Source organism: Pogoniulus pusillus, chromosome 6 (genome assembly GCF_015220805.1).
Source record: "Pogoniulus pusillus isolate bPogPus1 chromosome 6, bPogPus1.pri, whole genome shotgun sequence".
Lineage (NCBI taxonomy): Eukaryota > Metazoa > Chordata > Aves > Piciformes > Lybiidae > Pogoniulus > Pogoniulus pusillus.
The window spans coordinates 940,544-954,536 of NC_087269.1; the positions used below are offsets into that span (position 1 = coordinate 940,544).

The 13,993-nt window shown below is 58.5% G+C and overlaps 1 protein-coding gene across 1 annotated transcript; it reads left to right on the forward strand.

The window, feature by feature from the left end:
* Positions 1-3,707: 3,707 nt before the first annotated feature.
* LOC135175776 (phostensin-like) lies at positions 3,708-5,500 on the forward strand. The gene is made up of 4 exons (XM_064144067.1): positions 3,708-3,719; positions 3,800-3,929; positions 4,053-4,110; positions 4,261-5,500. The coding sequence occupies exons 1-4, from the start codon at positions 3,708-3,710 to the stop codon at positions 5,498-5,500; spliced, it is 1,440 nt and encodes a 479-aa protein (XP_064000137.1).
* Positions 5,501-13,993: the final 8,493 nt, after the last annotated feature.

Here is a 13,993-nt window from a genome sequence, read left to right on the forward strand (position 1 = left end):
CAGAGCACCGAGGCGGCAGAGCGGGCACCGAGGCGGCAGAGCGCAGCGGAGCCCTGCCAAGATGGCGCCGGACCCCCGGGGGCGAGAGCTCAGCCCGCGCGAGGCGGCCCCGGGCGGGAACGGCAGCGGCGCGCGGGGGAGGGCTCCTGCCCGGCCCGGCCCCGCCCCGGCCCCGGCGAGCGGCGGAGCTGTGCCGGAGGAGCAGTGCGGGGAGCTTCTGCTGCCCTCTGCCAGGCCACAGCTGCGGTGCTGGGGCCAGCTCTGGGCTGCCCAGTGCCCGAGAGCCTGGCAAGGGCTGCAGAGAGGCCAGGGCAGGCTGGGCAGAGGCTGAGAGCCTGCAGCAGCTCTGGCAGCAGCAAAGGCTGAGAGCCCTGGGGCTGGGAGCCTGCAGCAGAGCAGCCCCAGAGGGCAGCTGAGCAGTGCTCAGCAAGAGCTGAAGGGGCTGTGGGGGGCAAGGGGCTGGGGCTGGCAGCTGCTGAGTGCTGCCCAGGGACAGGGCCAGGGGCACAAAGTGGAGCATGAGAAGTTCCATCTACACACGAGGAGGAGCTTCTTGACTTTGGGAATGGCAGAACAGTGGAGCAGGCTGCCCAGAGAGGCTGTGGAGCCTCCTTGTGTGCAGAGCTTCCAACCCCCCCGGCCCTTATGCTCCTGGGCAGGCTGCTGTGGGTGCCCTGCTGGAGCAGGGTGGGCTTGGGCTGGCTGAGCTCCAGAGCTGCCTTCCAACCCCCCTGTGCTGGGATTCCTTTTTCTCCCAGCTCCTGTTCATCCCTGGATTGTGAATCCAGCTGGGCCAACAGCCTCAGTGTCTCAAAGAACTTCTTTTCCACACTGCATTGCCCAAGCAGTTGCTTTTGCTCAGTCCCCACTGTGACACTGCTGCCTTCACCCTCCTTCAGACTCCTTTTTATTTGCCTCCTCCGGGCTCCCCTTCACCCCTGCTCCAAAGTCCCCTTTCCCATCTGCTCCGGGCTCCCCTTTCCCCCCCTTGCTCTGGGCTCCCCTTCCACCCCGCTCCAGGCTCCCCTTTTCCATTGCTACTTCTTGAGTGGGTCTTTTTACCTCATCAGTCTTCAAAAACTATTTATTCCCAGCCAGAAATGTTTGCTCATATTATCATGAAAGCCAGGAATAGGGTAGTTACCCTAAGGGGCAGACAATGTTCAGTCATTTACACCCCGCTTACAGATGCTTATTTCATCTGGCTGATGCAGAATTCTTTACCGTTTCAAGTGGCAGTCCAGGGGTATGTGGGTCAGTTTTCAAATCACCTGCCACCCCACAAATTGTTTCATTTATCTTTTGCTCTGGCAGAGGCACCTAAGAGAAGCTTTCAACCATTGGCTGCAATTACCTTTTTTACAGATGGGTCGGGAACATCACAAAAGTCAGCAAGAGTTTGGTGGGATGCTAATAGGCAACGTTGGAATTCAGAAGTTTTTTACATCCAGGTTCTCCTCACAGAGTGGAACTAGCAGCAGCAACACGTGTGTTTCAATTACATCACGATAAGCCTTTCAATTTAGTCACTGATTCTGCCTATGTGGCAGGGATTGTTATGCGTGCTGAAGCTGCTGCACTTAAAGATGTTCCCAATCCTCACCTTTTTGATTTGCTGCAGAAATCGATTTTTCTTTTAAACAACAGACAACCTTCATTTTTCATTATGCACATTAGATCTCATACTGACCTCCCAGGATTTGTTGCAGAAGGGAATCACCAAGCAGATTTACTAACTTTACCAGTTTTGACTTTCCCTGATTGAATGGCTCAGGCCAAGCTCAGTCACATGTTTTTCCATCAAAATGCAAAGGGCTTAAGAAGGCAATTTGAATTGTCTGCTCAGCAGGCAGCAGATATCATTGCATCCTGCCCAGACTGCCAACGTACCATTGTGCCTACAGGCAGCGAAGGTGTTAACCCTCGTGGATTAAACAGCTGAGAAATCTGGCAATCAGATGTGACTCACGTTCCAGATTTTGGATTGTTTAAATATGTACATTCTTCTGTTGATACCTTTTCTGGAGCATTATCTGCCTCCTGTCACAAAGGAGAAAAAGCAAAGGATGCAAAGAAGCATTTTCTTAGGGCCTTTGCCATGTTAGGAGTGCCTCGAGCTATTGAAACTGATAATGGCCCTGCCTATGTTTCTCAATTCTTGCAAAGCTTTCTGTCAGCATGGGGAATTCGGCATGTTCCTGGGATCCCACACTCCCCTACAGGGCAATCTATCATTGAGAGAGCACATCAGACTTTGAAACCTCTTTTGCAGAAACAAAATGGGGGAGGGGGGATTTCAGTGACACCTGAAGAAAGGTTGCAAAAGGCACTCTATGTTTACAACTCTTTGAGTTGCACAAGGACAGATGATATGCCACCAATAGTGCGACATTTGGGAAATAACAGCCTTTTTGAGCTTCAGGAGCAGCCACCAGTTTTAATTCGTGACCTAGAATCAGGTAAAGTCAAAGGTCCTTATCCTTTAATAACGTGGGGAAAAGGATATGCTTGTGTTTCCACAGAGTCAGGTCCTAGATGGATACCAGCAAAATATGTTCGTCCTGACAAGGGACCGATTCAAGAAGATCAGACGGACAAGGACAAAGCAACAGCTCTGACTCCAGGATGAAAGTTGCAGTTACTGTGATCTTGGGAATAGGGGAGGTTGGATTATGTGTTCGTTTCGTTATGCTTTCAGAAATTAATCTTTGGATGACTTTAGTTAATGTCACTACATTAGAATTGCTTTGTTTAGTTATGATCACTCTTTCGAGTTTATTTTTTATAAAACCTTTTGTGGGATGGGGACTAATTGGATTTATTTGTAGTATGTAAAAATGCTTTGTTATGCATTACTTATCATAGTCTTGCTACTGAAATTGCTACTATGTATTTTGCCGTGTATCTAATGATGATTGGTTGTGCCACTGTCAGGTTCTCCTTTGTACAACAAAAAGGGGGCGGCTGCAGGAGTTCGCTCTCCCCTCACGCACACCTGGGCGCAGCAGCTCAGTGCCATCCAAACACTTGCCCCGCGGGCGCGGTTCTTCCCGCAGCTGCCAGCATGCTGCTGTGCTCCTGGGGGCTCTGCGGCCGTGAGGCTGAAGCAGCGAGTCTTCCCCAGGCCTCTGTGCCGCAGCTGTTGGCTCTGCACCGTCGCGTCCCGCACGGTGTCTCCTCTGCCCTGCTCCTGGCGCTTTCCGGCCTCGCCCATCCCTGGCCTTGCTCGGTCGGCTCCGGCACAGCCCTGTTTGTTCACGGCCCCCACCGACAGGCTGCTGCCTCTCACGGCGCTTTGCTACCGCTCCTAGGCTCCAGCGTCTGCAGCCTGCGCTCCGAGGGCGTCCCCGGCCCGTGGCGTCACAACGAGCGGGGGCGTGTCCTCCCCGTGACGTCACAGCGGGCGGGGGCGGGGCCTGGCCTATAAAAGGCCGGCAGGGCGCAGTGGCAGCAGGCAGTGGCCGGTTGGTGCCGCGGTCTGGTGCTCTCTCAGCAGACTGCAGCCTCAGCCTCTGCCACCCCCAGCAGTGTTGGGGGATCTGCGTGTGCAGAGCCAGAAGGTCCCTGAGGATCTTCACCGAGGGCTTGTGGTGGTGACGACTTGAGAGTGCCTCAGGCAGAGCAGAGCTGTGCTGTGCAGCACTCTATTAGTCCCAGCCATGGACCCCATGTCTGTTCTATTGCCAATTCTCTTGGTCTCCCTCACGATGAACGTCTTGGTAAGTGTCACAGCTGCACTCTGGGGTGGGCTGGTGCTGGAGGCGCTCCAGACTCACCCAGCTCCTGGGGCTTCTTGCAGGACTGGTGGAAAAGTAAGCTGAGACGTAAGAGAAAGGAGGAGAAAGCTGCAGCCAAAGCTCAGCGAAAGGCTGAGAAAGAATTAAGGCAGCGAAAGGACTCAGTGAGAGGTCGCCTGCAGGAGCAGAGAGGTGAGGAGCAGAGGGATGAGTGTCCCCAGCAGCCTGCAGTGATGGCTGAAACCTCACAGCAACCCAGCCCCTGCTGCTGTGCTGGGGGCTGCTGCCTGCTCACTCCATGCCTTCTCTCTTTAGCTTCTGAGCAGGTGGCTGAACAAGAGCAGGAGCCGAGGCCGACCCCAGAGGTGCAAGGGTGAGTGCTGGGCAGGTCCCCCAGATGCTACCTCTCACCCTCAGCCCTTTGCTCTGCCCCCCAGCTCCAGCTCAGGAAGCAGCTGCTGCTGCCCCTGGCTCCTAGCAGAGGGGCCAGGGTTCAGCGAGGTCTCCTCTGTCTCCTCTGCAGGGCACAAAAGGAGGCAGCACGGAGGGACCCCAGGGCCACAGAAGAGCTGCAGAAGCAGCAGCAGAAGGAGTGGTGGGCCCCAGAGAACAAGGCCATCATGGCCAAGATGACACCAGGGGAGATGCTGGAGGACATGCCACGCTCGGAGCACAGGAGCTCCTCCAGCAGCTGCTCTAGGGCGAAGCAGATAAAGAAGAAGGCAGGGAAGAAGACAGTGGAGTGGTGGGCTCCAGGGAACGAGGCCATCATGGCCAAGATGAGTGTCCGGGAGATGCTGGAGGACATGCCACGCTCGGAGCACAGGAGCTCCAGCAGCTCCTCTGAGGAGCCTGAGCTAAAGAACCAGGCAGGGAAGAAGATAGAGAAGTGGTGGGCCCCAGGGAACGAGGCCATCATGGCCAAGATGACAACACGGGAGATGCTGGAGAACATGCCTGCCTTGGACCCCTGGAGCTCCAGCAGCTCCTCTGAGGAGCCTGAGCTAAAGAACCAGGCAGGGAAGAAGATAGAGAAGTGGTGGGCCCCAGGGAACGAGGCCATCATGGCCAAGATGACAACACGGGAGATGCTGGAGAACATGCCTGCCTTGGACCCCTGGAGCTCCAGCAGCGACTCTGAGGAGCCTGAGCTAAAGAACCAGGCAGGGAAGAAGATAGTGAAGTGGTGGGCCCCAGGGAACGAGGCCATCATGGCCAAGATGACAACACGGGAGATGCTGGAGAACATGCCTGCCTTGGACCCCTGGAGCTCCATCAGCTTCTCTGAGGAGGAGGAGGCAGCCAGGAGCAGGGCAACAAAGAGGAGGAGCCAGGAGCCCAGGACCATGCCGGGGGTCTCCACTGCCAAGTCCCCTCAGAGCTCTGCATCTCCCTCAGGCTCCAATGTCCAACAGCCTCTCCAGCCTTCGGAGCAGCAGAAGGAGCCTGGCAAAGAGCCGAGCCCAGGCGGGGTCCAAGTCCCAGAGCCTGGCACGGAGCAGAGCCAGGACAGTAGCCAGCAGCCGCAGCAGCCTACGCCTGCAGCCGCCCGGGCGAGTGACGCCGGGGCACAGAGCAGCGCAGAGGAGCCCAGCAGTGCAGGGAGGAAGCCGAGCACGCAGCAAGCTGGGCTCTGGAGCCGCCTGAAGAGCTGCTGCATTCGCTGCTGGCTCTGCAGATGCTGCCCCTGTTTGCAGCGCTGCTGCCCCTGCTTGCAGCGCCGCTGCCCCTGTTTGCAGCGGAAGAAGCAGGAGGTCCCCTAGGGGACAGCCCGGGGGGGAGGGACGGGGACTGGTGGGGTGCAGAAATGGGCTTCATCTCTTCAACACAGGTAAGTCCTGTCCCTGCAGAGGCTTTGCTCTGCTGCCTCCCACCACCTGCTGAGCTGCTCCTGCTGAGAGGTGCCCAGTGGAGAGATGCCAAGCAGAAGGAAGGAGGTGTGAGGGCTCCTGAACCCTCTCACCCAGTTTCCCTTCCACTCCGATCCTGCAGGCCAGGGGTTCCCATCACCGTCAGTCCGTGCAGGGCTTCCACGCCTGAGGTCAAAGGGAGCAGCTCAGCACCTCCTCAGCTCCTCACAGCTTCCCTACCAGACGGGGAAGGCTGCGGGGGGCTGCTGGGCAGAGGAGGGGACAAGGAGGAAGCCACTGTCCCCCTACAGGAGCTCCTGGACTCCCTGCCCCGTGTGCAGCCTCTTGGCTGCCTGCGTGTCTGCAACAGCAGCTGTGGAAACTCCAAGTGCGGTAGGACGCTGCAACGGCGAACTCCCTTTCCCCGCCTTGCTCCGGGCTCCCCTTTCCCCCCCTTTCTCCGGGCTCCCCTTTCCCCCCCTTTGCTCCGGGCTCCCCTTTCCCCCCCTTGCGCCGGGCTCCCCCTTTCCCCCCCTTGCTCCAGGCTCCCCTTTCCCCCCCTTTGCTCCGGGCTCCCCTTTCCCCCCCTTGCTCCGGGCTCCCCTTTCCCCCCCTTTCTCCGGGCTCCCCCTTTCCCCCCCTTTCTCCGGGCTCCCCCTTTCCCCCCCTTTGCTCCGGGCTCCCCTTTCCCCCCCTTGCGCCGGGCTCCCCCTTTTCCCCCCCTTGCTCCAGGCTCCCCCTTTTCCCCCCTTTGCTCCGGGCTCCCCTTTCCCCCCCTTTGCTCCGAGCTCCCCCTTTTCCCCCCTTTGCTCCGGGCTCCCCATTCCCCCCCCTTGCGCCGGGCTCCCCCTTTTCCCCCCCTTGCTCCAGGCTCCCCCTTTTCCCCCCTTTGCTCCGGGCTCCCCCTTTCCCCCCCTTTGCTCCGGGCTCCCCCTTTCCCCCCTCCTTGCTCCGGGCTCCCCCTTTCCCCCCTCCTTGCTCCGGGCTCCCCCTTTCCCCCCCCCTTGCTCCGGGCTCCCCTTTCCCCCCCCTTGCTCCGGGCTCCCCCTTTCCCCCCTCCTTGCTCCGGGCTCCCCCTTTCCCCCCTCCTTGCTCCGGGCTCCCCCTTTCCCCCCTCCTTGCTCCGGGCTCCCCTTCCCCCCCCTTGCTCCGGGCTCCCCTTCCACCCCGCTCCGGCTCTCTTTCCCCCCGCTCCAAAGTCCACTTCCCTCTGCTCCAAACTCCTTTCTCCCTGCGTCTGCCGAGTGCTGAATGGGGAGAGACAAGGCAAGAAGTTGCCTTTCCCTCCCCTGCAGGCTCGGTCAGGGACAGGCAAAAGCCTTTTCCTGCCGCTCCCGCAGGGCACTCACCTTTAGTTCCCTTAGGTCCGTGCGGTTCCTTTAGGTTCTTTAGGTGGAGTAGAAGCAAGAAGGCTCCCAGAGGACAGACGTCGGAGGGGGATTGGGGGGGGGGTGGGGGGAGGTGTGGGCGGGGATCTGGGGGGGTGGTAAAGTGGGACTAGATTGTATCAGTGAGGAAATAAAGGGCACTGAGAAAGCCCAAGTGCTGTGAGTGCAGAGCCTTGTGAGATGCCTCTGCAGGGACTCGCTGAGAGCTGTTTGCACGCAGCAGAAAGGCTGCGCAGGAACCTGTGTGTCACAGCTGAGCCACCAAACGCTTCTGTGAGTGCCAGGAGTTTATTGTGCGGCCAGGAAGGCCACAGAAGAGCTGCAGAAGCAGCAGCAGAAGGAGTGGTGGGCCCCAGAGAACAAGGCCATCATGGCCAAGATGACACCACGGGAGATGCTGGAGGACATGCCACGCTTGGAGCACAGGAGCTCCTCCAGCAGCTGCTCTAGGGCGAAGCAGATAAAGAACAGGGCAGGGAAGAAGATAGAGAAGTGGTGGGCTCCAGGGAACGAGGCCATCATGGCCAAGATGACAACACGGGAGATGCTGGAGAACATGCCACGCTCGGAGCACAGGAGCTCCAGCAGCTCCTCTGAGGAGCCTGAGCTAAAGAACCAGGCAGGGAAGAAGATAGTGAAGTGGTGGGCCCCAGGGAACGAGGCCATCATGGCCAAGATGACAACACGGGAGATGCTGGAGAACATGCCTGCCTTGGACCCCTGGAGCTCCAGCAGCGACTCTGAGGAGCCTGAGCTAAAGAACCAGGCAGGGAAGAAGATAGTGAAGTGGTGGGCCCCAGGGAACGAGGCCATCATGGCCAGGATGAGTGTCTGGGAGATGCTGGAGAACATGCCTGCCTTGGAGAGGTGCCCAGTGGAGAGATGCTAAGCAGAAGGAAGGAGGCTCCTTAATCCTCTCGCCCAGTTCCCCTCTGCATCCCCCCACACCTGACTGCCGTAGCTCCCAAGCCAGTTTGCCAGCTCCAGGCTGCTCCAGGCCCAAACTGGCAGCCAGCATCAGCCAGACCGAAGCAGACCTCACTGCCCTGCACCCAACCCCAGAGAAAGCTCTCTGCTCCTTGCCCCTTGAGGACAGCTTCACTTCATGCCACAGCCAGCGATGAGGAGAAGGCAGTGGTGGCTTCCCAGGTGCAAAGCAGAGGAGGGAACAAGGTGGCAGCCACGACCCTGCAGAGAAGTTGGACTCCCAGCCCCATGTGCATCCCATCCTCCTGCAGCTCTCTGCTGGGCAGCAGCAGCAGCAGCAGCAGCTTTTCCTTGGAGCAGCCAGGGAGATGCCCTGTGGTGCCCGTGGGCCCCACGTTGCCCTTCCCAAAAGGAAGAGGCAGCCTCTGGGCACAGTTGAACAAATAAAGCAGATCTCTGGAGAATCTCTGGCCCTTGCTGCATTCGGGGGCAGTGTCGTGGGGAGGGATGAGGGAGAGTCTGAGGGACTCCAAACCTTCTTTGCCTCGGGCTTTAGTCACAGCAGGAGCTGCTCCCTGCATCCCCAGAGCCTGAGCTCAGATCCCGGGATGCAGGATTGCTCTGGGAAGAGCCATTTGTGGTTCTCCTTCCTTCTGGCTCCAGGGATGGGCATCTACATCTCTCTGGGGAACCTGGGACCGGCTCTCACCAACATCTCCTCTCTGCAGCCTGAATCTCCCTCTTTGAGTTCTGAACCATCCCCCCTTGGGCTGTGCTAACAGGCCCTGCACAGAACTCTGTCCCCAGCTTTCTTCTTGGCCCCTTCCAGCCCTGCAGGGCCACCAGAAGCTCTCCCTGGAGCCTTCTCCTCTCCAGGCTGCACACCCCCGGCTCTCCCAGCCTGACCTTTTGCAAAGGTGTGTCCTCTTGAGGAGAGTAACCTCCACAAGAAGTCTAGTAAAATTGAGACTGTTGTGTAAAGTGAGTCCTCTCGGGGAAAGGTTCCCCCCAAGAACTCCAGGAAACTAAACCTGAGAAGCTTCTTTGTTGCAAAGTTGGGGAAACAGAGTGACTGTCCTCTCCGAGAAGCCAGAACTTGGTGATCCCGGGAGGAATTTACTGTGCGTTTGCCTAGGGAGCAGTGGTTTTGAGTGAGCTTTCGGTGAGTGGTTTTTGTAGGGAAGATGTTTGAGGTCTAAGGCCTTTGTGTGGTTGTGACCTCCCCGCGAAGCTTTCACCTTCAAGGCAATGGCCAGGTGGAGAGGCTTTTGTGTCTGTTGGAAGCTCAGGGTGCCCGCCCGTCTGTAGCAGGGCTGGGCTGGGCCCGAGAGCACTGAGTGACTGCCAGAGTGTGAGGAGCAGATTGTGGCCCTGCAGACAGAGGCAGGGCCAAGTCGGAAAGGGCAAAGCTTTCATCTGTGCAGTTTTGGGTGCGTGTTTGGCCGCTTCGAGAGACGAAAAGCAAAGCCAAAACGAGAGAGAATAAACTCATTTCCTCCTTGCAGGAGCTGGTAGATTCCCTGCAAGGGCATATAGTAACTTTAAAGGACGAAGTGGCAGACCCTAAGGACAGATTAAAAACAGAGCAGAAGCGGCACAATTGGGTTTTGAAGAAGGAAGAACGGCAGGCAGAGCCTGCCTCCATATCCCCCCAGGCAGAGCTGGCAGCAGCAGAGGAAGCTGCCGCTCACATGCGTCCTCTCATTAACACCGAAATGCTATGGCTGTGAAGCACTGGCCGGAGCCCACCCTTGATAAGACGACAGGGGTGCCTTGTAGGAGCTGAGGTACTTCACCCCTCTGTGGTGAGTGGGGGGGGTGAAGCCTGGAGATCTGTGAGCTCACCAGTCAGTAGTGAAATTGTACCGGGTTTGGGAGGTGCATTCGGGTTTGTGCTTAGCTTGGCTTAAGCTGAAGCAATCAAAGGCACTTACAGGCCCATTCAAAGTAATTAAGCAACTCTGTTAAGAGCTTCACCTGGGGAGGCTCAGGGAGTCTCTCGTTGGGTGGGGGGTGTCCTGCACTGATACCTTACGGATAAAGACTTGGAAAGAACAAACTTGGTTAACTCTGTGGGAAGGCTCTTTTCTTGTGCTGCTCACCACAGGAAGGGCGCTCAGAACAGCAGAGAAAAGACGGACACAGCCTCACGAGTAAAAGCACCTGTGCGGGAGGGACAGGTGACTTGGGACCCAGGAGAAACCAAGTGACACTGAGGCTAAGCACTGCTGCAACTTCTAAACACTTATCACTCCTGGGGGGGCACTAATTGAGACTTCATAACCAATACTCAAACCGACAGAAGGTGTTGAAATTGTTACAGACAGGAGGGATTGTGTAGTGGGGAAGAGGTTTTTGTTGTTGTTGTTGTTTTGCCTGTTAGTTGTTTTTGGTTGGTTTGTTTGTGTGTTTTAATTTAACTTGTGACACATATTCCAAGTAGAGCAAAAAGGGCAGTGAGAGGCACCCAAGGACATCAAAAGAGGGCAAGACCGGAGTGGGACCCAGTGCTGCAGTCCTTGCAGGGCTTCCACGCCTGAGGTCAACGGGAGCAGCTCAGAACCTCCTCAGCGCCTCACAGCTTCCATACCAGACGGGGAAGGCTGCGGGGGGCTGCTGGGCAGAGGAGGGGACAAGGAGGAAGCCACTGTCCCCCTACAGGAGCTCCTGGACTCCCTGCCCCGTGTGCAGCCTCTGGGCTCCCTGCGTGTCTGCAACAGCAGCTGTGGAAACTCCAAGTGCGGTAGGACGCTGCAACGGCAAACTCCCTTCCCCCCCTGCTCCGGACTGCCTCTCCCCCTGCTCCCAATTCCCTTTCCCCCTGCTCCCAACTCTCCAGCGTCGCAGCCATGGACCCCATGTCTGTTCTCCTGCCAATTCTCTTGGTCTCCCTCACGATGAACACCTTGGTAAGTGTCACAGCTGCACTCTGGGGTGGGCTGGTGCTGGAGGTGCTCCAGACTCACCCAGCTCCTGGGGCTTCTTGCAGGACTGATGGGGAAGGAAGCTGAGGCATAAGAGGAAGGAGCAGAAAGCTGCAGCCAAAGCTCAGCGAAAGGCTGAGAAAGAATTAATGCAGCAAAAGGACTCAGCAGAGAGGTGAGGAGCAGAGGGATGAGTGTCCCCAGCAGCCTGCACTGATGCTAATGGCTGACAGCCACAGCAACCCAAACCTGCTCACTCCATCCCTTCTCTCTTTAGATCCTGAGCAGGTGCGTGGACGAGCGCAGGAGCCGAGGCCGACCCCAGAGGTGCAAGGGTGAGTGCTGGGCAGGTCCCCCAGATGCTACCTCTCACCCTCAGCCCTTCGCTCTGCCCCCCAGCTCCAGCTCAGGAAGCAGCTGCTGCTGCCCCTGGCTCCTAGCAGAGGGGCCAGGGTTCAGCGAGGTCTCCTCTGTCTCCTCTGCAGGGCACAAGAGGAGGCAGCACGGAGGGACCCCAGGGCCACAGAAGAGCTGCAGAAGCAGCAGCAGAAGGAGTGGTGGGCCCCAGAGAACAAGGCCATCATGCCTAAGATGACACCAGGGGAGATGCTGGAGAACATGCCACGCTCGGAGCACAGGAGCTCCTCCAGCAGCTGCTCTAGGGCGAAGCAGATAAAGAACAGGGCAGGGAAGAAGATAGAGAAGTGGTGGGCCCCAGGGAACGAGGCCATCATGGCCAAGATGACAACACGGGAGATGCTGGAGAACATGCCTGCCTTGGACCCCTGGAGCTCCAGCAGCGACTCTGAGGAGCCTGAGCTAAAGAACCAGGCAGGGAAGAAGATAGAGAAGTGGTGGGCCCCAGGGAACGAGGCCATCATGGCCAAGATGACAACACGGGAGATGCTGGAGAACATGCCTGCCTTGGACCCCTGGAGCTCCAGCAGCGACTCTGAGGAGCCTGAGCTAAAGAACCAGGCAGGGAAGAAGATAGAGAAGTGGTGGGCCCCAGGGAACGAGGCCATCATGGCCAAGATGACAACACGGGAGATGCTGGAGAACATGCCTGCCTTGGACCCCTGGAGCTCCATCAGCTTCTCTGAGGAGGAGGAGGAAGCCAGGAACAGGGCAACAAAGAGGAGGAGTCAGGAGCCCAGGACCATGCCGGGGGTCTCCGCTGCCAAGTCCCCTCAGAGCTCTGCATCTCCCTCAGGCTCCAATGTCCAACAGCCTCTCCAGCCTTCGGAGCAGCAGAAGGAGCCTGGCAAAGAGCCGAGCCCAGGCGGGGTCCAGGTCCCAGAGCCTGGCACGGAGCAGAGCCAGGACAGTAGCCAGCAGCCGCAGCAGCCTGCGCCTGCAGCCGCCCGGGCGAGTGACGCCGGGGCACAGAGCAGCGCAGAGGAGCCCAGCAGTGCAGGGAGGAAGCCGAGCACGCAGCAAGCTGGGCTCTGGAGCCGCCTGAAGAGCTGCTGCATTCGCTGCTGGCTCTGCAGATGCTGCCCCTGTTTGCAGCGCTGCTGCCCCTGCTTGCAGCGCCGCTGCCCCTGTTGGCAGCGGAAGAAGCAGGAGGTCCCCTAGGGGACAGCCCGGGGGGGAGGGACGGGGACTGGTGGGGTGCAGAAATGGGCTTCATCTCTTCAACACAGGTAAGTCCTGTCCCTGCAGAGGCTTTGCTCGGCTGCCTCCCACCACCTGCTGAGCTGCTCCTGCTGAGAGGTGCCCAGTGGAGAGATGCCAAGCAGAAGGAAGGAGGTGTGAGGGCTCCTGAATCCTCTCACCCAGTTCCCCTTCCACTCCGATCCTGCAGGCCAGGGGTTCCCATCACCGTCAGTCCGTGCAGGGCTTCCACGCCTGAGGTCAACGGGAGCAGCTCAGAACCTCCTCAGCGCCTCACAGCTTCCATACCAGACGGGGAAGGCTGCGGGGGGCTGACGGGCAGAGGAGGGGACAAGGAGGAAGCCACTGTCCCCCTACAGGAGCTCCTGGACTCCCTGCCCCGTGTGCAGCCTCTGGGCTCCCTGCGTGTCTGCAACAGCAGCTGTGGAAACTCCAAGTGCGGTAGGACGCTGCAACGGCAAACTCCCTTTGCCCCCCTGCTCCGGACTGCCTCTCCCCCTGCTCCCAATTCCCTTTCCCCCTGCTCCCAACTCTCCAGCGTCGCAGCCATGGACCCCATGTCTGTTCTCCTGCCAATTCTCTTGGTCTCCCTCACGATGAACACCTTGGTAAGTGTCACAGCTGCACTCTGGGGTGGGCTGGTGCTGGAGGTGCTCCAGACTCACCCAGCTCCTGGGGCTTCTTGCAGGACTGGTGGGGAAGGAAGCTGAGGCATAAGAGGAAGGAGCAGAAAGCTGCAGCCAAAGCTCAGCGAAAGGCTGAGAAAGAATTAATGCAGCAAAAGGACTCAGCAGAGAGGTGAGGAGCAGAGGGATGAGTGTCCCCAGCAGCCTGCACTGATGCTAATGGCTGACAGCCACAGCAACCCAAACCTGCTCACTCCATCCCTTCTCTCTTTAGATCCTGAGCAGGTGCGTGGACGAGCGCAGGAGCCGAGGCCGACCCCAGAGGTGCAAGGGTGAGTGCTGGGCAGGTCCCCCAGATGCTACCTCTCACCCTCAGCCCTTCGCTCTGCCCCCCAGCTCCAGCTCAGGAAGCAGCTGCTGCTGCCCCTGGCTCCTAGCAGAGGGGCCAGGGTTCAGCGAGGTCTCCTCTGTCTCCTCTGCAGGGCACAAGAGGAGGCAGCACGGAGGGACCCCAGGGCCACAGAAGAGCTGCAGAAGCAGCAGCAGAAGGAGTGGTGGGCCCCAGAGAACAAGGCCATCATGCCTAAGATGACACCAGGGGAGATGCTGGAGAACATGCCAGGCTCGGAGCACAGGAGCTCCTCCAGCAGCTGCTCTAGGGCGAAGCAGATAAAGAACAGGGCAGGGAAGAAGATAGAGAAGTGGTGGGCTCCAGGGAACGAGGCCATCATGGCCAAGATGACAACACGGGAGATGCTGGAGAACATGCCACGCTCGGAGCACAGGAGCTCCAGCAGCTCCTCTGAGGAGCCTGAGCTAAAGAACCAGGCAGGGAAGAAGATAGTGAAGTGGTGGGCCCCAGGGAACGAGGCCATCATGGCCAAGATGACAACACGGGAGATGCTGGAGAACATGCCTGCCTTG